Source organism: Symphalangus syndactylus, chromosome 14, assembly GCF_028878055.3.
Source record: "Symphalangus syndactylus isolate Jambi chromosome 14, NHGRI_mSymSyn1-v2.1_pri, whole genome shotgun sequence".
Lineage (NCBI taxonomy): Eukaryota > Metazoa > Chordata > Mammalia > Primates > Hylobatidae > Symphalangus > Symphalangus syndactylus.
The window spans coordinates 96,774,767-96,802,088 of NC_072436.2; the positions used below are offsets into that span (position 1 = coordinate 96,774,767).

General features: G+C 40.0%; 1 protein-coding gene across 7 annotated transcripts in view; it reads right to left on the bottom strand.

Moving 5' to 3' along the window:
- The window catches only part of PPM1B (protein phosphatase, Mg2+/Mn2+ dependent 1B), a 68,090-nt gene that overhangs the window by 21,702 nt on the left and 19,066 nt on the right, over nt 1-27,322 (bottom strand). For 4 of the 7 annotated variants that reach the window (XM_063618082.1, XM_063618084.1, XM_063618081.1 and 1 more), the window contains exons 2-4: nt 25,584-25,721; nt 7,517-8,376; nt 3,865-3,982 (exon numbers count right to left, since the gene is read on the bottom strand). In XM_063618082.1, coding sequence (XP_063474152.1) covers nt 3,865-3,982; nt 7,517-8,362 — 964 coding nt within the window. In that variant the 5' untranslated portion in view covers nt 8,363-8,376; nt 25,584-25,721. The remainder of the gene's footprint in view (nt 1-3,864; nt 3,983-7,516; nt 8,377-25,583; nt 25,722-27,322) is intronic. The other 3 variants (XM_055240806.2, XM_055240803.2, XM_055240804.2) reach the window with 1 other exon arrangement.

The following is a 27,322-nucleotide window of genomic DNA, read 5'->3' on the forward strand; positions in this document are numbered from 1 at the left end:
AAAAACAGCATATATAAAACCAAAAGGTTATATTAAGATTATGATACTTAGCTTCTCAGGGTTGAAAGTAGAAAAGAAAAAAAAAAAGAAAAGGGCCTTAAGACTGAAAAATTCTCAATTTCTCAGGGTAACCACTAAATTTTTTCCTTTTTACTAAATGGAATTTTTTTTTTTTTTTTTTTTTTTTTTTTGAAACAGTCTTGCTCTGTTGCCCAGCCTGGAGTACAGTGGCGGGATCCTGGCTCACTGCAAGCTCCACCCCCCAGGTTCACGCCATTCTCTTGCCTCAGCCTCCCAAGTAGCTGGGACTACAGGCGCCCACCACCATGCCCGGCTAATTTCTTTTTGTATTTTTAGTAGATACGGGGTTTCACCGTGTTAGCCAGGATGGTCTCGATCTCCTGACCTCGTGATCTGCCCGCCTCGGCCTCCCAAAGTGCTGGGATTACAGGCGTGAGCCACCATGCCCGGCCTACTAAATGGAATTTTTTAAAGAATGTGTAACTAATAAGCAAATCCTAGGATGAACTGGAATACATCTAAAAGAAGGCAAGAATGGAGGATAAAACAAAATAGATGAAACAAGAAAGACGGCAAATTTAAACTCAAACATATCAGCAATTACGTTAAAGATAAACAGACTAGCTTCTCCCTTCTCTTGTTCCTGAATAATTTTGTCCAACACCATTGGATTTGCTTAGCTGAGCAAAACAAATCTTTCAGGGAGTGGAGAGGCAAATAGTGGCCACAAATTGGTCCAGAATGGGATATTCATGCCTAACCACAGTAAGCATAGCTTTAGGATGGCTATAGGGTGAACAGCGATGGGCAATGTGGAGTAAGGAAGGCATATGCATGAGGGTTAGCCGTGACAGATTTGTTGGGTTGACAGTAGAGAACAGGTTTCTCTCTGTAGAAGAGAGTTATAAATATGAAAAGGGAGAAAACTATAATAAATCCTGTAGTACTGTATAGTTGCGGGCAGGACAAAAAGATGCTACGACAAGTTTTAAGAGGCTCTCATTGGCTGAAACAGTTGATAATACAATGAATAGAACAGGAATCTGTGAGTCTGTGCTCATATAAACAAACAGGCAAAAAAGAAAATTTTTCCTTGCAGTAAAATGCTAATACATATAAAAAGAATGACTGAGCCAGGCATGGTAATTCATGCCTGTAATCCCAGCACTTTGGGAGGCCAAGGCGGGTGGATCACCTGAGGTCAGGGAGTTCGAGATCAGCCTGACCAACATGGAGAAACCCCATCTCTACTAAACATACAAAATTGGCCGGGTGTGGTGGCACATGCCTGCAATCCCAGCTACTCAGAAGGGTGAGGCAGGAGAATCACTTGAACCCCGGAGGCGGAGGTTGCGGTGAGCCAAGATCACGCCATTGCACTCCAGCCTGGGCAACAACAGCAAAACTCCATCACAAAAAAAAAAAAAAAAAAAAAATGATTGAATCAGAAAATCACCAGTTGGCTATCATTCTTCAGGTAAAAATCACAAATGGATGCTAAAACTGTCTGCTAAAATCTTAATGAGCAATAGGTTATTAACAATCTCAAAGTATCTCCCCATAGAATACTTATAAGTATATTTATTAAATACTTATTAGGTATAACATAATTATTAATTAAGTAACCTGAAAGACAACAACCCAAGCAAGTCACAAAAGATGTTAACATTATAAATCAACATCGCATGCCTCCCTGATTGTGATGCACTGAGAAGAATCTAGAATCACTTCCACGGTATTCCTGCCAATGTATAACCTAAATCTTATCAAGAGGAAACATCAGCCAACCCAAGCTGCACATTCCACAAACCTGTACTCTTGAAAAATGTCAAGGTCAACAGAAATAAAAAAGACTATGGAACTTTTTCCATTGAGGGAGACTAAAGAGGCATGACAGCTAAATGCAGCACTCATGCTCTAGACTGCATCCTGGACCTACCTATGAGATTACTGGGATAATTAGGGAAATTTAAATGGGATCTGTGGATTACATAGTAATATTGTATCAACATTAATTTCTTAATTTTTTTTTTCCCAAGATGGAGTCTTACTCTGTCATCCAGGCTAGAGTACAGTGGCATGATCTCGGCTCACTGCAATCTCTGCCTTCCAGGTTCAAGCAGTTCTCCCACCTCAGCCTCCGGAGTAGCTGGGATTACAGGCACCTGCCACCACGTCCAACTAATTTTTGTATTTTTAGTACAGATGGGATTTCACCAGGTTGGCCAGGCTGGTCTTGAACTCCTGACCTCGTGAGCCGTGCACCTCAGCCTCCCAAAGTGCTGGGATTATAGGTGTGAGCCACCGTGCTGGGCCAATTTCCTAATTTTTATGGATGTACTACAGTTATGTAGTGTTATGTAATCTTCGTTTTATTAAGGAGTACTAATATATCATATTTGCAACTTTCAATTGATTTGGCTCAGGAAAAAGGTTAGTAATATGGGGGGCAGGGGAATAGGAGAGAGAGGGGGAGAGGGAAGGAAGGAAGGAGGGAGAGAGAAAATGAGAATGTTACAGAAAGTATATATAGAGATAAGCCAAACGTGGTATTACATAAACAAATGAGGAATCTATAAAGGATACTACATGTACATGGGAGCTCCTGTAATACTTTTGCAACTTTTGTGTATGTTTAAAATTATTAGGCTGGCTGTGGTGGCTCACGCCTGTAATCCCAGCACTTTGATAGGCCAATGTGGGAGGATTGCTTGAGTCCAGGAGTTTGAGACCACCCTGGGCAACACAGTGAGACCTCATCTTTACAAAAAACAAAGAAAACTAGCCAGCTGTGGTGGTACGTGCCTGTAGTTCCAGCTACTTGGGAGAGGCTGAGGTGAGAGGATCACTTGAGCCCAGGGAGTTGAGGCTGTAGTGAGCCGAGATCATGCCACTGTACTCCAGCCTGGGCAACAGAGCAAGACCCTATCTCAAAAAAAAAAAAAAATTATTGCCAAATGAAGTTTAAAAAAATATATAAAATAATCTTTTGAAACACTAATGTTAACACTATCAATAAAAGGGAAAGGATACCATAATGAATTCCAATGATAATTAACCCGAGAAGGGAGAATTAGTATTAGTGGAATTAAGAGTACTTGGTTTTCATGATAAACTCTTAGGGGAAATTTCACTGGATTCTCCACTTACTATTAGGAATGTATGCAGGGAAAGAAAAAGAAAGAAAAAAATAAACCAGCAAGCTCTAACCAACTACCTTCAAATTATGTTTCTCTTTGGTGGTGAAACAGAAGACATATTTGTCTTCTCCCTGTCAATAAATCCCCAAACATTGGTCCAAGATAGTAAATTTTAGACAGATAGATGTGTTTTTTCAAGGACTTGTTTTGAAATACTTGTTTGTCCTATGGAATTTTTTTTTTTTTTTTTGCAGACGGAGTCTCGCTCTGTTGACCAGGCTGGAGTGCAGTGGTGCAATCTTGGCTCACTGCAACCTCCACCTCCCAGATTCAAGCAATGCTCCTGCCTCAGCCTCCCGAGTAGCTGGGACTACAGGTGTGTGCCACCATGCCCGGCTAATTTTTTGTATTTTTAGTAGAGACAGGGTTTCACTGTGTTAGCCAGGATGGTGTCGATCTGACCTCGTGATCTGCCCGCCTCAGCCTCCCAAAGTGCTGAGATTACAGGTGTGAGCCACTGTGCCCAACCAGGAAGTTTTAAAATAATCATTTGATAAACAAAAAGAATACTCTCCCTCTCTAATTTTTTTTTTTTTTTTTTTTGAGACAGAGCCTTGCTGTGTCGCCCAGGCAACATGCTAGGATTACAGGCATGAGCTACCGTGCCTGGCCTGTCTATATTTTTAAAAAGCATCTGTCTTACCTTCAACCCGTGATTCCAAGTGCTTATCCAACTCTGAATCTTTTTTCACCGCTTCATCTGAGACCTTGGGAGCATTTGAAAAGCAAACTAGTACAATACTCATGTTATCTCGACTTCCCTGTATATTAAAGAAAAAAAAGAAAAAAATTGTATTTCTACAATCTATCAACTATTATTTACTTCAAAATACTTTAAGCAATTATAGTTTAATCATCCAGAACGTTTAACACATTAATTTTTATTCCAATCAACTACTAAAAACACAACTTGAAGAAACAAGGTGTCTAGGTATGGGTAGATCTGTAAGCATTTTTGTATTTTTAATTCTGGTGAACTATTCTTACCCACCACCATTCCAGTCTGAGAAATGAAGATATCTTCAATACATATTAAATCTTCTAAACTATTTCCCACTCAAGACTTATTCCCAAGCTGACTTAAGTCCACAATGGATCCTCCCAAACACATATGCAAATGTTTTCCTGCTTAGCTTTTAAACTGCCTCAGAGCAATGCTACGACTCTGTGAATTTAACATGGCTGAAAATTGTTATTCAAAAGAATACCCAAAATGCTAAACTGAACAATTATTATTATTATTATTATTATTATTATTTGAGACAAAGTTTTGCTCTTATTGCCCAGGCTGGAGCACAATGGCGTGATCTCGGCTCACTGCAACCTCCACCTCCCAGGTTCAAGCGATTCTCCTGCCTCAGCCTCCTGACTAGCTGGCATTACAGGCGACCACCACCATGCCCAGCTAATTTTTTTATATTTAGTAGAGACGGGGTTTCACCATGTTGACCAGGCTGGTCTTGAACTTCTGACCTCAGGTGATCCACCTCAGCCTCCCAAAGTGCTAGGATTATAGGCGTAAGCCACCACGCCCAGCCCCACAACTATTAATACAAGAAACCATTCAGAGGGCACAGCAACAGAGTGGACTGTAACTGGACAACTGAGATCCAACTGTAGTCACGTGATAACTTTTAAAGAAAAGACATCAGATTGTTGTATAGTTGCAAATAGTTTCAGAATCTTTATAAAGTGGCTAAAATGGCTAATTTAAGGACATATTTTATTTCTCCCTTTTAACCACACCGTCACAAATTACCTATGTTAAAAAGGAAGCATAGGCCGGGCGTGGTGGCTCACGCCTGTAATCCCAGCACTTTGGGAGGCTGAGGAGGGCAGATCACGAGGTGAGGGTTTCAAGACCAGCCTGACTAACATGGTGAAACCCCATCTCTACTAAAAATACAAAAATTATCTGGGCGTGGTGGTGCGCACCTGTAATACCAACTACTCAGGAGGCTGAGGCAGGAGAATCACTTGAACCCGGGAGGTGGAGGTTGCAGTGAGCTGAGATTGCGCGACTGTACTCCAGCCTGGGCAACAGAGTGAGACTCTGTCTCAAAAAAACAAAAAAAAAAAAAAAAAAAAGCATAAAGCCAGGCACTGTGGCTCATGGCTGTAATCCCAGCACTTTGGGAGGCCTCGGCGAGCAGACCGTTTAAGCCCAAGAGTTCCAGACCAGCCTGGGCATCAATGCAAAACCTTGTCTCTTCAAAAAATACAAAAATTAACTGGGCTTGGTGGCGCACACCTGTAGTCCCAGGTCCCAATAAAATACTATGCAGCCAAGAAAAACAATACAGATCAATACTTATAGGCATGGAGATCTCTCTACAATATATTGTTGGAAAAGGCAGGCTGTAGAATAACAAGTACAATCATCTCGGTTTTATAAAAATATACACACTCGCAGGCAGGCAGAAAAGACTGGAACAATATACACCACAACAATGAAAGTAGCTGACTTAGGTGGATGGCAAAATTTTGAGTGTTTCTTTATATTTTCTTTTTTTTTTTTTTTTTTGAGATGGAGTCTTGCTCTGTCGCCCAGGCTGGAGTGCAGTGGCGCAGTCTTGGCTCATTGCAAGCTCTGCCTCCCGGGTTCACGCCATTCTCCTGCCTCAGCCTCTCCGAGTAGCTGGGACTATAGGCGCCCGCCACCACGCCCGGCTAATTTTTTGTACTTTTAGTAGAGACGGGGTTTCACCGTGGTCTCGATCTCCTGACCTCGTGATCCGCCCGCCTCAGCCTCCCAAAGTGCTGGGATTACAAGCGTGAGCCACCGCGCCTGGCCTATATTTTCTTTATCATCTGGATTTTTTTTTCCAATAATAAGTATATACTTTTTTTTTTTTAATAATTGGCGAAAATGCTGTTTTCATTAGCTAGTCAGGCAACAAACATACGCCTATGCTCGTCTCAAAAATCTACAGGTCAGAATCGCTTCATTTAGAGTTCAAAGACAAATACATTAATTTTAGACCCACTTACTATTTGCTCACTGACAACCATCAATACTTCTTTACTTAACTCATCCAGAAGTAAAAAGATACAGTGTGTCAAAAATAAAACTCAGAGGAGCTAGAGGTACCATCATTAAAATCCTTTCAGAAAAAGGCTGTCCACTGACAAGAACAGCCTTTAAATTTTCTCTTTTTAAAACTGTCTCTTTCCATTCTATTAAAATTAAATCGGTATTTAACCAAAATCTGGGCATTTTCAGAGACCCAGAGATCCTTTCTGAAAAACTTTCTGGTTATGCCCATACCTTCCACAGTAAATTTTGGAGTAGGGAGATACAATGGTTCTAATCTAGACAGAATAAATAAGTCAAACCCGTTATTTATTTCATGTAACTAAAGGTCAGTTTTACCTTGATATCTTTTCATTCAGAGAATACTTACACACTCCAGACACTGGCCAGATAACTCAAATTTTAACTGAATTACATATAGATGCTGTCAAAAACCCACTTGAAACAACTGAGTATTTTAAAGACATTCAAAGGACTGCCAATTATCTATTACTCTGGACTTTTTTTCTATTACTGTATCAAGCAATGATTCACAGAAAATTACAAATCTAAATAAACTTTAGTGTTCCACAGAAATTTTTCACAAGATTATGTTTTATATAAGCCTTTGATTTTTAATCAGAAATAATAAAATCATCTATATGAAAAGAATTTTATCTTCTACAAAAGATACTATCCATCAAGTCATGTATTACTTACATAGAGAGCCACATGTAAATCCTTTTTAGATTGTATTGCCAGATAAGAGCTGCTTTTAGAAGACAATGAGAAATATACAACCCATATTTTTATATCAGTTTTTGTCTTCACTGCTAGGAGGCTCAAGAATAAATTTTATATAGGCTAGGCATCTAGTACATCTTCCAATATTTCACATGGCTCTTGATCTTTTAGTAATACCTGGTACAGAATTCTACTATATACATATTTTATCAAGCTGCTTTATAATCAGGCATAAGACGGTTACTGCCAATGTAAAGAAAAAGTCACTCTGTGTAAATGCTTTTGCTACAGCAACAAGCTATGAAGTACGTAAATGACAACAAATGCCTCAAATTTATCAAGCTTAATTTTCAAATTAGAAGGCTGGGACAAACAGGGATGGCAAAGAAAACAATGGTTTCATTTCTGGTAAAGTATTTCAAAATATACGGCTCCTATGAAAATATTAAAAGTTTTAAAATTTTAAGTTTGCTTAACTTTACCTACCATACCTTTTCAAAATTAACATGTGATTTTAATGACAAAAAAATTTACATACCTTGTGTAAACAAGTGTCCACTACCCAATTGCACACGTTTTCCAGGTCATCAGATACCTCAAGCCTAGATTTAACAAATTCACAGAGCTCCTCATTACTCATAACATCCCAGATCCCATCACAAGCCAAGATGATAAATTCATCCTCTTCTGCTCTTAAAATTTCATAAACCTCAGGCTCTGGAGAAACAAGTTGTTCCGTTGGGCCCTTGCCATCAACACACTTGTAATCATAGTCCCCCAGAGCACGAGATACTGCTAATGAACCATTAACACGTTGTATCATCACGCTGCCTCCTGCATTTTGGATTCGCTCCTTTTCCCTTGGATTGCAAGGTTTGTGATCCTGGGTAGAAAAGCAGACTTGTCCATTCCTATACAGAACAGCACGTGAATCACCACAGTTGATAAAGTAGATATGCTTAGGTGAAATCATAACTCCCACTGCAGTTGAACCACTCCTGTCCATCCCGTTTCTGAGGTCTGAAAAGTTACGCATGTATTCATCAATTTTCAAAAATCCAGTTCTGATACCATTCTTAACATTTTCCACTGAAAGCTCAAGAGCAGATCCTGATTTTCCAGCTGCCCTGAAGTCTTCGTTAGTAGTGATGTGTTCTAATAAATGTGTTGAGCAGTAATTTGCCACTCGGGATCCAGCATGACCATCATAAACTGCAAAAAATGACCAGTCTTCCAAGCCGTGAGGAATACCTACAACAGCTGTGTGTGCGTCTTCCATTTCCACTCTCCATCCTTGCATGCTGCTCAGGCCATAACGTAAACCATTCCCAGCACCATGAGCATTATGTTTTTCAGTTTTGGGTTTATCCAAAAATGCACCCATGTTTAGCAATAAATCTGAAATAAAAAATGCAGGTGTTAAATGTTTAAATTTGACAGAAAATGTATCTACAATATTCCCTCTATAGTCTAGTAACTCCTACCTCAAGTATTTTTTTTAGTATTACCCTAATTTACGGGAGCAACAACAAAAGCCCAAGAAATTTCCTCCCCTACATCCTACGGAACAGTGGTTTCTCAGCCCTAGCGCGTACGAATAATCAGACCAATTAAATCAGAATCCCTAGGGATGGGACACAGATATCATCTTTTAAAAGCCTCTCTGGTGACTTATATGTGCAGCCACGTTGAGACCACTGTTCTAGGAGAAAGGAAAAACAAGAAATAAAACTTCATTAATAATTTTATTCTGATTTAATTTACAAGGTGAGTCTAGGGTTCGACATGTAAGTTTATAGAAGACTAGACAATGAGAATATTCAAAACAGTGAGTCATCCTGTCCAATAAATCAAGGTAGGAAGGTATACTAATATATTTTAGAAGACTTTCAAAACCAAGTATTGAAATCAAGATTTCTCCTCCCAGTGAACCTAAAGACAACCCCAAAATTCAATTAAAACATAAAAATCTCCATTCTGCACACATTTGGTTTTATCACTTTTACTATATATCTATAAAACTGAAAACTGTATCATTACTTTGATTCTGTTAAAAACATACCTTTAACATGATGCTAAAAAATGGACTTCACATTGCTGAACTTACAATCCATGAAGCAGCTACCCAGTGTTGACTGACAAAGAGTTAAAATCCTTAGAACTGGAAAGTACTACTATGCATCACCCTCTCCCCGCCTACTCAACTTTACTATTTTATAAAATAAAGCTTTCCCAATTTCAAATGACTTAGACTAGAGTAATGGTTCCCAAAAGTATGCAAAATAATTCTCTGGTATGTTTTCTACATACAGTGCTAACCTTACACTCTAACTAGGTGACCTTGGGCAAATGTCTTAGTCACCTGTACCTATACCTCATAGGGCTGCTGTGAAGAATGAGTCAATGCAAAGTGCTTAAAACACAATAAACACCATAAAATGTTTGCTGTTATATCTACTCAAAATGCAGACTCCATAGCCCTATTCCCACACCTAAGGATTTTTTTCAATAGATCTTAGATGGAATCATCAAAAAAGCATGCTGGTGATTTAAGGTTTTGAGAGACACTGGTCTAGATCAATTTACCTCCATTTGGGTCTACGTATCTTTGTGAGATTTTTTTCCAGGTATGATCATTATTGAACTTTACAATAAAATTACATAACCCCATTTTTAAAAATCTGATGAACCACTCAATATATATATATGTAAATATTTATAAGTTACATACCAGTTTTATAATTTTCCTGGGTTATATGTGATACCGTATTAATAAATTACAAATGTATTTATAGAAAAAGAGTCCTGAAAGGATAAGATTAAAATCATGTAAAAATTATTTTTCATTCTATCAGTAGAATGTCATATTTTGTACTTAGAGCAATGTAACAGAATATGCTTGATTACTTTTGAACATGCTGGTTTAATTCTCTGTGATACAATGATTTTAAAGCCTAGTTCTAAGTACATTTTTATATGCTTGCTTATATAGGCTATTTAATCTGAAAAGACAACTTTAAAAGATACTTAAATGCAAATGAAACAGAATTGCTGGCTGTATTTATTACATTACTTTTCTTTCTTTTTTGGGGGGTGAGGGGATGCAGTCTCACTCTGTTGAGTGGTGCCATCTCACTGCAACCTCCGCCTCCCAGGTTCACAAGCGATTCTCCTGCTTCAGCCACCCAAGTAGCTGGGACTACAGGCACGTGCCACTATACCCCGCTTTTTTTTTTTTTTTTTTTTTTTTCGAGATCTATAGGCATGTGCCACCACACCTGGCTTTTTTTTTTTTTTTTTCGAGATCTATAGGCACGTGCCACCACACCTGGCTTTTTTTTTTTTTTTTTTTTTTTTGAGATGGAATCTCGCTCTATCGCCCAGGCTGGAGTGTGCAGTAGCACGATCTCGGCTCACTGCAACCTCCACCTCCCAGGTTCACACCATTCTCCTGCCTCAGCCTCCCAGGTAGCTGGGATTACAGGCATGCGCCACCACACCTGGCTAATTTTTTGTATTTTTAGTAGAAATGAGGTTTCACTATGTTGGCCAGATTGGTCTTGAACTCCTGACCTTGTGATCCGCCCACCTCGGCCTCCCAAAGTGCTGGGATTACAGGCATGAGCCACCACGCCTGGTCAGGACCATTTCTTCCTAGCAGCCATATATGGGATACTTGTGATTGTAATGAAATTTTAAACTGCAAAATACGTAGTGAAAAAACTGTTTAATTCATTCTCCCTTTATTTCCTAGTAATTACAAATGCCAGACATTACCTGCACTTTTACCAGCTCTATGACCAAAAGTAAGAATCTTCGATAGTCTTAAGAGCATGATGGGGCAGACTGCAGATAGGTCTGGTCCGAAACCAAGCCCCTGCAGAGATAACCAGGGAAGTAATCTGAGAGAGTTAATGGCCCTCGTAACTCTTATTATTTCATTTCATTTTTGCACCAGAGGCACATCATGTTACGCTTATCTTATCTGAGGGACCAAGGAATAAGCAAATACTTCTGTAGTGCTTGTTCCGTGGTAGGCTCTGTCTTAAATGCTTCACAAACATTAACTTATTTAAATTCTACTCTTTAGAAAAACAAATATCAAAAAAGCAAACAATTCTCAGGGAGACCTTTAATAAAAAATCTTCAGACTGGGTGCGGTGGCTCATGCCTGTAATCCCAGCACTTCGGGAGGCTGAGGCGGGCAGATCACTTGAGGCAAGGAGTTTGAGACCAGCCTGGTCAACATGGTGAAACCCTGTCTCTACTAAAAATACAAAAATTGGCCGGGCATGGTGGTGGGTGCCTGTGATCCCAGCTACACAGGAGGCTGAGACAGGAGAATTGCTTGAATCTGGGAGGCGGAGGTTGTGGTGAGCCGGGATTGTGCCACTGTACTCCAGCCTGGGCAACAGAGCGAGACTCCATCTCAAAAACAAACAAACAAAAAATCACAAAACTTCAAAAAAAGACGACCAAATACTTCAAAATTCTCCTCCTTACGGCAGTTGGCACACTTTTTTAGAGGGAGCACATGGACATTGGCAAGCCTTGCTTAAGAACAGCAAAATCTGTCAATCCCATCTGCTTCCTATCAAAGAAAATGAGGTGGTGTTAGGGATGCTTCAGGCTCATGGATAAAATTTTTCCCAAAGGTTTCTGAAGGCTAGTATGTTGCTCTTTTGACTAGAAAAGTAACATAAATAGCAGTAACAATGCCTCATTTTTAATGAGTTCTATATGTCAGGCACTACACTAAGATACTGACATACACTATATCATTTAATTCTAGTAACAACTTAGTAAGGTTAGCACTATTTATATTCTCATTTTACCATTGAGAAAACTGGGATACCTAGGGTATCCAGACAACACAACTAAGTGGCAAATCAGAAATCGAACCTATTAAGACTAGCCTAAATCTTGCATTCTCAAACTCTGGGCTTCAGTAGCTAATGTATTACGAGCTTTTTTCTTCCTTTTAAAAAATAAATAATAGTTATATAAATGTTCAGGGGCTCAAAAGGCAACTCAATGTCATATCCCTGACTGGATACTGACACAGATAAACAGAATTACTAGAAAAACAGGTGAAATCCAAAGACTAGAGTTTAGTTAACAGAATAATGTTAGTTTTTTTCAGTTTTTGATAAATGCACTACAGTAAATATTAGTGGCCAAGTGTGGTAGCTCATGCCTATAATCTCAACACTTTGGGAGGCCAAGGCAGGAGAATCACTTGGGCCCAGGAGTTCGAGATCAGCCTGGACAACATAATGAGACCCCATTTCTACAAAAAAATTAAAAATTAGCCAGACATGATGGCGCATGCCTGTAGCCTGCGTTACTCAGGAGGCTGGGGTGGGAGATCTCCTGAGCCTGGGAGGTTGAGGCTGCAGTGAGCCCTGATTATACCACTGCACTCCAGTGGTATGACAGGTGACAGAGCAAGACCCTGTCTCAAAAAAAAGTTAACGTTAGTGGAAACTGGGTAGGGGGTAGATGGGGAAGACTCTGTACTACCTTTGCAAACTTTTCTGTAAATCTGCAATTATTTCAACATTAAAAGTTTATTTTAAAAATGAAAACTAAAAGGTAAGCCTCAGTTAAGCCATTCCAAGTACAGTGTTGGATGCAGCAAGGTAGACTGGCTATGGAAAATCTCTCCACCTGTGATTTTGCCAGTCATGCTAGGTGGCTTAGAAATGTATCCTAAAAATGCCAAGATTATATAATAATTGGAAACTCCGATCCAGTGATTCTATTTCTGAGATATTATAACCACTCTTGGTCTATGATAGATCATTTTCTTTTTTAATGGATAAACAATCTGAGCAACAAAATAATGTAATATTGGATTATAACCCATAGTACAAATATTCATGAGTCTTTGCTGATAAAAATAAAGGATTGAATACGTAAATGAATGGGGATACCAGACAAACCTTTAATGCATAAGAACGCCAAATAGTTTATGTAGATCTTCCACCTTCAAAGAGGTCAAGCACAACTTCCCACCCCATAAGGGTGGATTGGGCAGTTATTTTCTTTTCAAAAAGTACAAAATGAAAACAAGGGAGAGAATAACTCTACAGTGGAGAAATCTGACAAACACTACCTCAGCCAGGTAACCAAACTTGACATCGACGGCTTATATTCTTGGTATAATCTAACGAGAAAGGCACTTTACCTCAGTGGTCTTCCTCCAAAACAAAATCCATAATAACCCCAGTCTAATCATAAGAAAAGCATTAGAGAAACTCCAATAGAAGGATATCTTACAAAACATCTGACCAGTACTCCTCAAAATTGTCAAGGTGATAAAAAAACAAGGAAAGCCTGAGAAACTGCCACAGCCAACAGGGGCCTAAGGAGACATGATGACTAAATGTAACGTGGTACATCCTTACTGGGATCTTGGATAGAAAAAGGACATTAGGTTAAAACTAAGAAAATGCAAATAAATAATAGGCTTTAGTTAACACTGCATCAGTATTGGCTCATTAATTATAAGGATTCAAGTGGACAGTTCTCACTTGGGTTTTCTCATATTATTGCATACAAATATTGGCTGGGGAGAAGGTCACCTGAAAGCTCACTTAACATGATAGGCAGCTGATGAGGGATGTTGGCTAGGAATTTAGCTGAGACTGTCCCAGGGAGTATCTGTATGTGGCCTCTCCAGTTTGAGGATCTCAACACAGTCAGGCTTCTTACATGTCACCTGGTTTCCCAGGCAGAGCTACATGGTATTTTCTGACCCATCCTCAGAAGTCACTTCTGCTGCATTATTGGTTACAAGCAAGTCACTAAGTCTTGTTGAGATTGAAGACAAAGGAACGTAGACCCCACCACTCAAAGGAGAAGATTACTAAATAGGCTACAGACATGTATTTTTTATTTTTAGAGACAGGATCTTGCTCTGTCACCCATGTTGGAGTGCAATCATAGCTCACTGCAGCCTTGAACTCCTGGCCTCCAGCAATCCTCCAACCTCAAAAGTGCTGGAATTACAGGTGTGAGCCACCACACCTGGCCTGTTTGGTAGTTTTAATACATGTCTGGGCTGGGCATGGTGGCTCATGCCTGGAATCCAAGCACTTTGGGATGCCTAGGTGGGAGGATCACTGGAGGCCAGGAGTTTGAGACCGTCTGGGCAACACAGCAAGACCCTATCTCTACCAAAAAAAATTGGGGAAAAAATTAGCCTAGCATGGTGGCGTATGCCTGCAGCACCAGCTACTTGGGAGGCTGAGGCAGGAGGATCACTTGAGCCCAAGAGATTGAGGCTGTAGTGAACTATGATCATGCCACTGTACTCTAGCCTGAGTGACAGAGTGAGACCCTGTCTCTTGAAAAAAAAAAAGGCCAGGTGGAGTGGCTCACGCCTGTAATCCCAGCACTTTGGGAGGCCGAGGCAGGCAGATCACCTGAGGTCAGGAGTTCGAGATCAGCCTGGCCAATATGGTGAAACCCTGTCTCTACTAAAAATACAAAAATTAGCCCCGGTGTGGTGGCACACGCCTGTCATCCCAGCTACTTAGGAGGCTGAGGCAGGAAGATCACTTGAACCCGAGAGGTGGAGGTTGCAGTGACTGTGCCACCGCACTCCAGCCTGGGCGACAGAGTGAGACCCTGTCTCAAAAAAAAAAAAAAAAAATAGCAAAAGACTGGAGGTTTATCTTGCAAAGAGTGAACTAGAGAGACTCTGGGTTTAGAGATAGCAGATTTAGCTGAGGACCAGAGTAAGAGGCCTTACAGAAAACCAGTGATTTAAACTATAAATTTGCATAATGAATGCTGATATGCTCAGCCTTCTTTTTTTTTTTTTTTTTTTTTTGAGACGGAGTCTTCCTCTGTCGCCCAGGCTGGAGTGCAGTGGCGCGATCTCGGCTCACTGAAAGCTCTGCCTCCCAGGTTCACGCCATTCTCCTGCCTCAGCCTCCTGAGTAGCTGGGACTACAGGTGCCCACCACCACACCCGGCTAATTTTTTATATTTTTAGTAGAGACGGGGTTTCACCGTGTTAGCTAGGAAGGTCTCGATCTCCTGACCTCGTGATCCGCCTGCCTCGGCCTCCCAAAGTGCTGGGATTACAGGCGTGAGACACCGTGCCCGGCCTGCTCAGCCTTCTTTACCAACTCCCAGAAATGAAGGAAACCACAAGCAGGCAACAGCTCTATTGCTCTGAGGAAATTCAACAGTCCCAGAGAAAGTACCCACAGATTACTTACACGCAGGAATACTTCATAAGATGCTTGGTCTCCACAGTCATCCTACAGTGAGGCCTATCAAATGACATCCCTGTCAAGGCTGTCAGGGCTACATTTAAATATGAGGAGCTATCCAAAGATTACCAGATACTGAAAGGAAACACACAACATGAAAAGCAAAATAAATCAAACAAAGAAAAAGGAATAAGAAGGAAAAAACCATGCAGGGACTAGGGAAAAAAATCCTTAAGAGACATAAAAAAGTATTGTATTCGTGAACCAAAAAGATATTAAAAACAAACAAACAAACAAACAAAACCAGGCTGGGTGATGCAGTAGTTCATGCCCGCAACCCCAGCGCTTTGGGAGTTCAAGGTAGGAGGATTGCTTGAGGCCAGTAGCTCGAGACCAGCCTGGACAACAAAGTGAGACTCTGTCTCCATAAAAAAAAATCTTTTAGGCCAGGCACAGTGGCTCACGCCTGTAATCCCAGCACTTTGGGAGGCAGAGGTGGGTGGATCACCTTACATCAGGAGTTCGAGACCAGCCTGGCCAACACGGTAAAACCCCATCTCTACTAAAAATACAAAAATTAGCCATGCATGGTGGCACGTGCCTGTAATCCCAGCTACTGGGGGGCTGAAGCAGAAGGATCACTTGAACCTGAGAGGCGGAGGTTACAGTGAGCTGAGATTGTGCCACTGCACTCCAGCCTGGGCAACGGAGCGAGACTCTGTCTCTCAAAAAAAAAAAAAAAAAAAAAATTTAATTAGCTGGGTACCGTAGCAAGCACATGTAGTCCTAGCTACTAGGGAAGCTGCGGCGGGAGGACTGCTTTAGCCCAGGAGTTCAAGACTGTAGTGATGGGCCACTGTACTTCAGCCTGGGTAACAGAGTGAGAACATGTCTCTAAAAAATTTTTTTCAAAATAAAAAAATTCAGAGGAAAGAAAAGTGCTTTTTGAAATTAAAATGGCATACAAATGGCCAATAGATATGTGAAAAAATGCTCAACCTCACTAATCATCACGGAAACGCAAAAAAGGCACAATGACATATCATCTCACACCTGTCAGAATGGCTATGAGGAAAAGATAACAGGTATTGGTAAGGATGTGGAGAAAAGTGAACCCTTGTACACTGATGGTGGGCATGTAAATTATTACAGTAATTCTGGACAACTATCTATTCCTCAAAAAACTAAAACCAGAATTACCATATAACCCAGCAATCCCACTTCTGGGTATACAACCCTAAGGAACTGATTTCAGTATGTGGAAGAAGTATCTGCACTCCCATGTTCACTGTGGCATTATTTACCAAAATCGAGTTATGCAATCAACCTAAGTGTCTATCAATGAATGAATGGATAAAGAAAATGTGGTGTATATATACACAATGGAATACTGTTCAGCCTTAAAAAAAGAAGGAAATTCTGTCATTTACAACAACATGGATGAACCTGGAGGATATTATACTAAGTAAAATAAGCCAAGAATAGAAAGACAAATATTGTACATTCTCACTTGCATGTGACATCTAAAACAATCAAACTCATAGAAGCAGAGTAGAATGGTAGTTACCAGAGGCTGGGAGGGTGGTGCAAAATGGGGAGATGTTGGTCAAAGGATAGAAAGTTGTGGTTAGACAGGTGGAATAAATAATAATTATTTAAGGTGATAGATATGTTCATTAGCTTGATTCAATCATTTTACACTGCATAAATATGTTATAACATCATTTTGTACCTAATAAATATGTAAGATTATAATGTCAAGTTAAAGAAAACATTTCAAAAATAAAAATGACAGGCCAGGCACAGTGACTCACGCCTGCAATCCCAGTACTTTGGGAGGCTGAGGCAGGCGAATCACCTGAGGTCAGGAGTTCGAGACCACCCTGGCCAACATGGCGAAACCCCGACTCTACTAAAAATACAAAAATTAGCCAGGCGTGGTTGTGAGCTGTAATCCCAGCTACTCGGGAGGCTGAGGCAGGAAAATCGCTTGAATCCGGCAGATGGAGGTTGCAGTGAGCCGAGATAGCGCCATTGCACTCCAGCCTGGGTGACAGAGCGAGACTCCATCTCAGTACCATACCATACCATACCATACAATAAAATAAAAATAATTAAAATGACAGAAAATTTTCAATAAAAGGTTAGAAAATCAAACTGAAAAAAAAAAAAAATCCAAAGTAAAATCCCCCAGACCCCTCCCCATCACAAAAACCAAACAGACTCAAAGTAGTAAAGAATAAAACTAAGAAAGCTGCAGGACAGTCCTGAAACTAACAGGTATTACAGAAAGAACAAGAAAAGGAAAGAGAACTAAACACCCTAAGTGTCAAGACTGAAAGTAGAACCAACCACACACACACACACAGACACAAAAAGCAACTGAAATTTCAAAACACTGGTGATAAAGATAAAACCTAAAATTTCCCAGAGGGAAAAAAGGGGAAAAAATAAGTCACACATAAAGAATTAGGAACCCAAACAGCATGAGAAATCTCCAGAGTGATATTTGGTAGAATAAAAATGCATATAATTTCCTGGAGAATTGTTGGTTATAGAGTATCCACCCAGAGAAATTTTCACATATATACAAGCAGAAGCATACAATGATGCTGATACAACGTAAATCTCTACAGAATTTAAAAGTATGGATTACATTAACTTGTATCAACATGAGTAAATCAAAACAAAGTAGCTGGAAAATGATACACACAGTGTGATGCCATTATGCAAAGTTATAAAATTTACAAAGCAGAAGCTGGGAGTGGTGGCTCACACCTGTAATCCCAGCACTTTGGGAGGCTGAGGCAGGCGAATCACAAGGTCAGGAGTTTGAGACCAGCCTGGCCAACATGGTGAAACCCCGTCTCTACTAAAAATAGAAAAAAATTAGCCGGGCATAGTGGCAGGGGCCTGTAATCTCAGCTGCTCGGCAGGCTGAGGCAGGAGAATAGCTTGAACCTGGGATGCAGAGGTTGCAGTGAGCCGAGATCACTCCACTGCACTCCAGCCTAGGCAACAGAATGAGACTCCGTCTCAAAAAAACAAAAACACAAACAAAATTTACAAAGCAACAGATTCGTTTACATACATGAATATGTGGCAAAATTATTTAAAAACATGCTTGAGTAGTATAAACACTAAAACTACTAAGACCAACTTGATAGTACTTACTTCTAGGGAAATAGTGAAGTGGTAATATTTAAAGTTGGTTAACATTTCTCTATGAGATCAATTTGAAGCAAGCAGCAAAATGTTAATGTCTGTTAAATCTTAGTGATGAGAACGTGGATCCTTATGTTAAGAAGCAAAAATGTTCATGCTGCAAGACTATTCAAATAAGCTGCACACACTGATATAACAGTTCATGTCTCAGTAAAATCTTATTTCAACACAATAATTGTATACAATTTCTTTTATTATTAAATGGTCATTAAATACTCATTTCCTTGACAAATATTACAGTAAAACTTAGTCAAGAAAAATATGGGTACTTGCTCTGTTCAATTTATGGAGTGTGAAAATGCTATGTAAACACATATGTAGAACAGAAACTGTTTAGCCAAAATAAATGTCACTTCTGTTTTAACAGACGCCTGGTCTAACGCTTACAAATAAAAGATCAACTCATTTAAATGTACCTGCCTACTAAATTTTTTGAGAGTTCTTTAAAATTACTTTCAAAAGAAATGGAAAAAATGCCTTAAAAAGTAAGAACAAGCAAAGGGGAGAAAAGCTTCAAAAAGTGATACAGGAAAAAAAGACATGAGAGCAAGTTTCAATATTTTCTCAAAATCAAATATACCTGGCCAGGCACAGTGGCTCACGCCTGTAATCCCAACACTTTGGGAGGCTGAGACGGGCAGATCACCTGATGTCAGGAATTCGAGACCAGCCTGGCCAACATGGTGAAACTCTGACTCTACTAAAAACACACAAAAAAAATTAGCTGGATGTGGTGGCAGGCACCTATAGTCCCAGCTACTCGAGAGGCTGAGGCAGGAGAATTGCTTGAACCTGGGGGCAGAGGTTGCAGTGAGCTGAGATTGGGCCACTGCACTCCAGCCTGGGCAACAGGGCAAGATGGTCTCACAAAAAAAAAAAAAAAAAAAAAAAAAAAAACCAAATATACTCAAATTTCTCTACTCGTATCAAATAATGATCTGTCCACAATGCCCAACAGTAGCTTAATCTTCTGTGAAATATTTTTATAATGAAAACATTCACATTCATACAAGATAATCCATATGATAAAAGGTTTCTAGTTCAAGACAGGTAGAACAAAGCCATTTATCTCTAATCCCTCCCAATACGCCATCAAAATGTTAGTAAAGAAAAAATTTTAAAAAGGCGTAAAACACGAAGCAATGAAAAATTAAGAGCAGGAAATGGGGGCGAGAGGTATGCCATCAACGGGTAGAGATATCAAAAGCCTTTGGAAGTCATAAAGCAGATAGAAGAAGTGATCAATAAAAAACAATGGGCAGGGTACGGTGGCTCATGCCTGTAATCCCAGCACTTTGGGAGGCCAAAGGCAGGTGGATAAACTGAGGTCAGGAGTTCGAGACCAGCCTGGCCAACATGGCGAAACCCCATCTCTACTAAAAACACAAAACGTTAGCCGGGCGTGGTGACGGGCACCTGTAATCCCAGCTACTTGGGAGACTGAGGCAGGAGAATTGCTTGAACCTGGCAGGCAGGGGTTGCAGTGGGCTGAGATCGCGCCATTGCACTCCAGCCTGGCAACAGAGACTCTCGAAAATAAATAAATAAATAAAAAATAAAAAAGAACGGAAGGACCAGCAGCTTAGCAAGTTAGAACTGTGGAGGGAATCCTAGACAGTTCGAGAACTCAGACATAGTACGTTCACAGATGTAGTAAAATAGGATCATGCCTGCAAGTAAGAATGAGGGTGAAACTAAGTTATAGAGAATCATCAACCCCAGTCTCCTCTCATACAGACAAAAAGCAGAAGTGTTCTGTCTTTTCTCAAGAAACTTAAGATGAATTCTCTATTCATATTTAAGAATAAGTATAAACAGCTAAGGATAATGAGGCATGTGAAGAAAGAAAGGCAGCATGGCTGGGCATGGTGGCTCACACCTGTAATCCCACCACTTTGGGAAGCTGAAGTAGGTGGACTGCTTGAGCCCAGGAGTTCAAGACCAGCCTGGGCAACACGGTGAAACTTCACCTCTATAAAAAATATAAAAAGATTAGCCAGGTGTGGTGGTGGCATGCCTGTAGTCCCAGCTACCTGGGAGACTGAGGTGGGAAGATTACCTGAGCCCAGGAGATCAAGGCTGAAGTGCTTCGGAGAAAAACAACAACAACAAAAAACCCAAGTTGGCATCTCCCCTCTGTATCTTGCTTCCTCTGTTGCTATATGATCCCAGTAAAAGAAAGAAAAGAGGGGGTGGGAGAGGGGGAGGGGGAGGGGGAGGGAAGGAGGGAAGGAAGGCAGGTAGGCAGGCAGGCAGGCAGGCAAACTGGGCATAGTGGCTCATGCCTGTAATCCTAACACTTTGGAAGGCTGAGGCAGGAGGATTGCTTGAGGCCAGGAGTTGAAGACCAGCCCAGGGAACATAGCAAAGTCCCATCTGTATGACAAATTAAAAAATTAACCAGTCATGTAGGCACGTGCCTGTGATCCCAGCCAATTCAGGAGGCTGAGATGGGTGGACTGCCTAAGCCTGGGAGGTTGAGGCTGCAGTGAGCCATGATCGTACTGTTGTACTCCAGCCTGAGCAACAAAGCAAGACCCTGTCAAGAAGAAAAGAAAGAAAGAAAGAAAGAAAGAAAGAAAGAAAGAAAGAAAGAAAGAGGAAAGAAAGAAGAAACAAAGAAGGAAAGGAAAGGAAAGGAAGGAAGGAAGGAAAGAAAGAAAAAGAAAGAAAGAAAGAGAAAGAAAGAAAAACGCAGCAGCACTATAGCCATGATAAACACTGGGAGAAGTGCAGGAAAAAACTAAATGAAAGAAGATTTTTTCTTTTAAATCAGAAATCAGAATCCTCAGATTCAAAAAGATACTTCATCTGACTTCCATAGAATAACAGGATGTTAACAAATGGAACACAGTACAAAAAAACAGCTTTTCAGATTTAAACATGACTGCCTCAATCCATCCCCCTTCTTAAAAACAAACAAACAAAACCCAAAAATTCTTGATGGTTTTTGAAAGTTAAACTAAGCCAAAGCAATCTCCTGGACTGTGTATCAAATTTAAAAATTTAAAGGTGAAGGCTGGGCAGGGTGGCTCATGCCTGTAATCCTAGCACTTTGGGAGGCCGAGGTGGGCAGATGGCGAGGTCAGGAGATTGAGACCATCCTGGCTAACACGGTGAAACCCCGTCTCTAATAAAATTACAAAAAATTAGCCAGGCATGGTGGCGGGCATCTGTAGTCCCAGCTAGTCAGGAGGATGAGGCAGGAGAATGGCGTGAACCTGGGAGGCGGAGCTTGCAGTGAGCCAAGACCGCACCACTGCACTCCAGCCTGGGCGACAGAGCGAGATTCCGTTTCAAAAAAAAAAAAAAAATTTAAAGGTGAACATCACAGAGGTTCAATCCAGGAAATGCAATGCTGGACCGAATATTCCAGAAATAGAGAAGAAGTGAAATTATCAAAGAAACAATAAAACAAAAATAATTTTTCAGAGCTAGGGGAAGATACAATACTCAGACTCAAAGCCTACTGCTTGGCGGAAAAGCAGAGTAGGGAGAGATCCCATGTTTAGACAGATCATTATGGACTTTCAGATGGCCAAGAATTAAAAGAAACTTAAAAGCTTTTGGAAGCAGTATGGCGCTTCTTCAAAAAATTATAAATAAAACAACCATATGATCCAGCAATGCCACTTCTGTGTATGTATCCAAAAAAATTGAGTGGGAACTCAAAGAGACATTTCTGTTTGTACACCCATGATCGTAGTACCCATATTATGCATAACAGCCAAGAGGTGGAAGCAACCCAAATGTCCAATGACAAACGAATGGATAAACAAAATGTAGTATATACATAGAATGAATTATTATTCAGCCTTAAAAAAAAGTGAAGGAAATCCTGTCACATGCTACAACATGGACAACACGTCAGTCACAAAAAGACAAATACTACATGATTCCACTTACATGGGGTATCGAAAACAGTCAAATTCATAGAAACAGAAAGGAGAGTGATAGTTACCATGGACTGGAGGTAGAAGGGGAAAGGGGAAGCTGTTGTTTAATGGGCATAGAGTTTCAGTTTTGCAAGATGAAAAAGTTCTGGAGATTTGTTGCACAACAACGTGAATATACTTAACACTACTGAACTGTATGCTTATTTTTCGTTTTTGCAGCAACCATGGCCTGATATGAACTGTACACTTAAAAATGGTTAAGATGGTAATGTTATATTATGTGCTTTTTGTACTACAATTAAATTTGATTTAAGCTTTTGGGGGTAAGAGTAGAGCTAGAAAGTCATCTACACAAAAAGAAGAATCCAAATAGCATGAGACTTCTCATCAACAAAACTAGACCACAGAAAATTCCTTTAACATTTCATAACAGAAAATCAAATGATAATGTCTATATGAAAAATCATTAAATAGTTGTATAAACCTTTTAGTTAAAAATCAGGCCAGGCACAATGGCTCATGCCTGTAATCCCAGCACTTTGGGAGGCTGAGGCAGGTGGACTGCCTGAGTCCAGGAGTTTGAGACCAGCCTGGGCAACATGGTGAGACCCTGTCTCTATAAAAAAAAACTTCAAAAATTAACTGGGCATGGTGGTGTGCGCCTGTAGCCCCAGCTACCTGGGAGGCTGAGGTGGGAGGATTGCTTGAGCCCAGGAGGTGGAGGATGCAGTGAGCTGAGATGATATGACTGCGTTCCAGCCTGGATGACAGAGCAAGACCCTGTCTCAAAAGAAAAAAAGCTTGTACACATGAAATACTTAAAATAATGTGCTTCTATCTTCAAAATTTAACTGATGCCACATATACTCCAAAGTGTTACCAAGAAATATTTCTATGATATAGCCAAGTACTCTTCACTTCCAGCCTGTTCCTAGACAATGTATAGATTAATGGCTTTCATTATTATAAAACATTGCTAAAATAAATGATAGTAATAAAATCTAATAATCAGCTTATGTTCGAAGAGATGCTTGAAAAGTCACATACTACTAACACCATTCCAGGACCTTACAGAACATACTGATTCACAAAACCTGCATCAAATCCTAAATTGCCTGAATGAGAAGCGAAAGAAAAACAACTCCACCCCATCAGTAAACTCACAGAAACAGAACATGTAGCTCACATCCTTTCTTCCAATTCTTAGTATCTTCAGAATTAAATTATTTAAGTCCTCCCCTCTTCCAAATCAATTCTGATGAAGTGTAGTATCAGTGGCATTCGCTTAAGATTTTCAAAATCATAACTGACATTCAAAAGGGCTTGAATAATTGTTTAAGAGATATTTTACAGTTTTCATTATAATTGCTGAATAACATTGGCATTGACCACACCCAGGTCCAATGGCAAGGAGATGTTACTGATAAAAACAGGCTAGTCACTTTTAATAATTCTCCAAAAGCTGGAAACTATAGCTCTACATTAGAGCAAGATTACAAAAACAAATTTATTCAGTAAATCAGATTCTCTGAAATCATAAGTGAGAGACCCCAGATACAAGAATAATTTAGATTTTCTTGTCCTAAATCAAAAGCTCAGCTAGAAATTTCAAACTCAGAACAAAAGTATAACTTATCCCTCTCTAAGCCTTTCAATAAGAAAAATATAGTTCATAAAACGGAAATAGCTTTGTTGACAGTGGTATTTTGCTTTAGTTGCAAATTTAATCTGAGAAAAAAAATCGATCACACTGAATATGTACAGTGTGCTCTAAAAATCAAACTACATGCAGACCTATGAAAAGTATATATTCAGGCTACATCAAAAACAGAAAATTACCACTTAATTGACTTTAAAGTAGCAGTTCTCAACATAGGGCAAGGTATCATACAAGAGGAATTAATTTAACGTCACTTGTCATGCTTTTTCAAATTCTACAAGACACAACTATAGGCAGAAACCTAGATGGATCTCATTAACAATGCTGAAAGAAACTAGAAATCAAAGAGTATACAATGTATGATTCCATTTAAATGAAATGTAAAAACAGGCAAAACAGGTTAGAAGCCAGGTAAGCATAAAATGTATACAACAATTAGGATTACTATAAAACCCAATAATATTAAAGTCGTTATCAAAATATTTTTTAAAACTTGGCATAGTAATACATGTCTTCTTCACTAACACAATAATATCTAATAAGTGTCATAATTCTGAAGTAGTGGTGAGTTTAATATTTTAAGATACCTGCAACAACTATAAAATGATATAGAAATATCTGACTTCTAAAGAAGACAAATAAAAAAGTATTGCTATACTACATTGATAATTGAAGAAAATGTTAAAATTCAGTTAGAGATTAGTGAAAATAAAAACATGATCCTCCTGAATTTTATTGATAGATCCCTATGTGGGTCTGTGGGCTCCAGCTTAAGAATCCCTGATTTAGTCTGTGCCAACAGCAACTTAGGGGAGAAGAAGGGAGGCATAATCTATCAAGTAGTCAGTTTTGAACATGTTCAGTTAGAGATGCCTATTACATGTACAGTGGAGATACTGCAGGAAGGTGGATCTAGAAATAAAGCATTCAGGAGTGGGATCAAGAATGAAGACATAAATCTGGGGGAATTTATATGATAATTAAATCTCCACTTAAACTCCTTGAGAACAGAGTAAACATAATTTAAAAAGAGAAGACACTAAAGAACTAAGTTCTTGAGCACTCCATCATTTAAAGGTCAAGAAATGAAAAAAAAATGCAGTAAAAGTTACTGAGAATCAGCAACCAGAGTTGTGGGAGGAAAACCAACAGTGTGGTACCCCTGACAACAAAGAAAAATGTGCTTACAGAGGAGGAAGTGATGAACTGTGTCAAATGCTGCTAACAGGTCAATGTCCTATCAAAAAGAACCACCACTGGATACCTACTAGAGCAGCAGACATTTTCTATGTGCTAAGAATTGTTTCAACGTATTTACAGGCATGAACTCATTTAATCCTCACAATAATCCTATGAGGAAGGTACTATTATAATCACTACATTACAAATAAGGAAACATACAATGAGGTTAAGAACTTGCCAAAGACACATAACTATCAAGTGGTAAAACTAAGATACTAGGCCGGGCACAGTGGCTCGTGCCTGTAATCCCAGCACTTTGGGAGGCCGAGGCAGGCGGATCACAAGGTCAGGAGATCGAGACCATACTGGCTAACACGGTGAAACCCCATCTCTAATAAAGATACAAAAAATTACCTGGGCATAGTGGCGGATGCCTGTAGTCCCAGCTACTCGGGAGGCTGAGGCAGGAGAATGGTGTGAACCCGGAAGGCGGAGCTTGCAGTGAGCCGAGATCACGCCACTGCACTCCAGCCTGGGCAACAGAGTGAGACTCTGTCTCAAAAAAAAGAAAAAAAGAAAAAAAAAAACTAAGATACTAAACCATGCAGTCCAATTCCAAAGCCAAATCTCATCCTCAGGCTCACAATTGGGTCAAAAAGCTCTCTGGCTAATTCTCTCCCTTCCTCCTGGGGCTCACTAGTATGCCCTTCAATGTACTTAAGTAATAAAGAAGCTGAAGCTTTGGGCTTTACTGGGTGGTGATGAGGAGGCAGGCCTTTTGGCTTTCTCTGGTTTTAGGTCATTCAGGCCTACCTAACAACTTATGTAAACCGTATCCCAGCATCCAGCTGTACTTGATTCTGGAGACCGACTCTCCAACCAGTTAAACACCTATTATTCTGTCTTACTTATCCTACTCTGTGCAGATACTTGTTTCCAAAATCACACGGGAAGAATGTTCAAGGCAAAATGTGGATATTCCTCATCTAAATGGCCAGATTTCATCGAATATCACTTGGCAAGTAATACAACACAGTAGTTAAGAACATGCACATGGACAGTCTTAAGATGGTAGTGGTGGTCACAGCAGAGGTTTTTAATATCCTCCCCCAGACAAAGAAATCCAACAACAAAGATATTATTCCCCCATAAGCTACAAACTGTTAGAAGATCCAAGAGGTATTAGCATTTGTGCAAAAGGAAGCAAAAGGAAACCAGGCTTCTGAAGATCCTGAGATGAGAGAAACTCCAACATCGCCAATAGCTACTCACTGAAAAGTGTGACAGGATAATCTAGTAACAGCTAAAACTGAAAGAGAATTCTGCAAGACCCAACTGCTGACGTCATGCAAAGGACCAATATACAATAAGATCTGATCGTGCTGGAGCAATCGAGATCCTATAAACTCTGAAATAAACGCTCCCTTGTTAGACGAAGCTCTACACTAAAGAAAAACTGCTAAGAAGAAAATCTAAATTACAAAAAAATCCACACACACCCTATCTTCCTAAAAGTTCAGGAAAACATCACGGTCCAATTCTATACAAAGTAATCATAAGAAAGAAAAAAAATACGAAAAATAAAGCCCCTAGAGTCAAAGAAAACATACTAGGAAAAAAGTGCCTACTAAACAGAGGAAACCTGTAACCTATTATTTCAAAACAAACTAAAGAGAAAAGTAAAAAAAGAAAAGCAAATCACAATTAGAAAACTTAAATATTAAGGTAATCAAGAACAAAGTAATTATAACAAATTACTAGTATTGGCCAGGCATGGTGGTTCACTCCTGTAATCCCAGCACTTTGGGAGGCCGAGGCGGGTGGATCACCTGAGGTGGGGAGTTTGAGACCAGCCTGACCAACATGGAGAAACCCCATCTCTACTAAAAATACAAAAAATTAGCCGGGTGTGGTGGTGCATGCCTGTAATCCCAGCTACTCAGAAGGCTGAGGCAGGAGAATCACTTGAACCCGGGAGGTGGAGGTGGCGATGAGCCGAGATCATGCCATTGCACTCCAGCCTGGGCAACAAGAGCAAAACTGTCTCAAAAAAAAATAAATAAAAATTAAAAGCCAGGCACGGTGGCTCAAGCCTGTAATCCCAGCACTTTGGGAGGCCGAGGCGGGCGGATCACGAGGTCAGGAGATCGAGA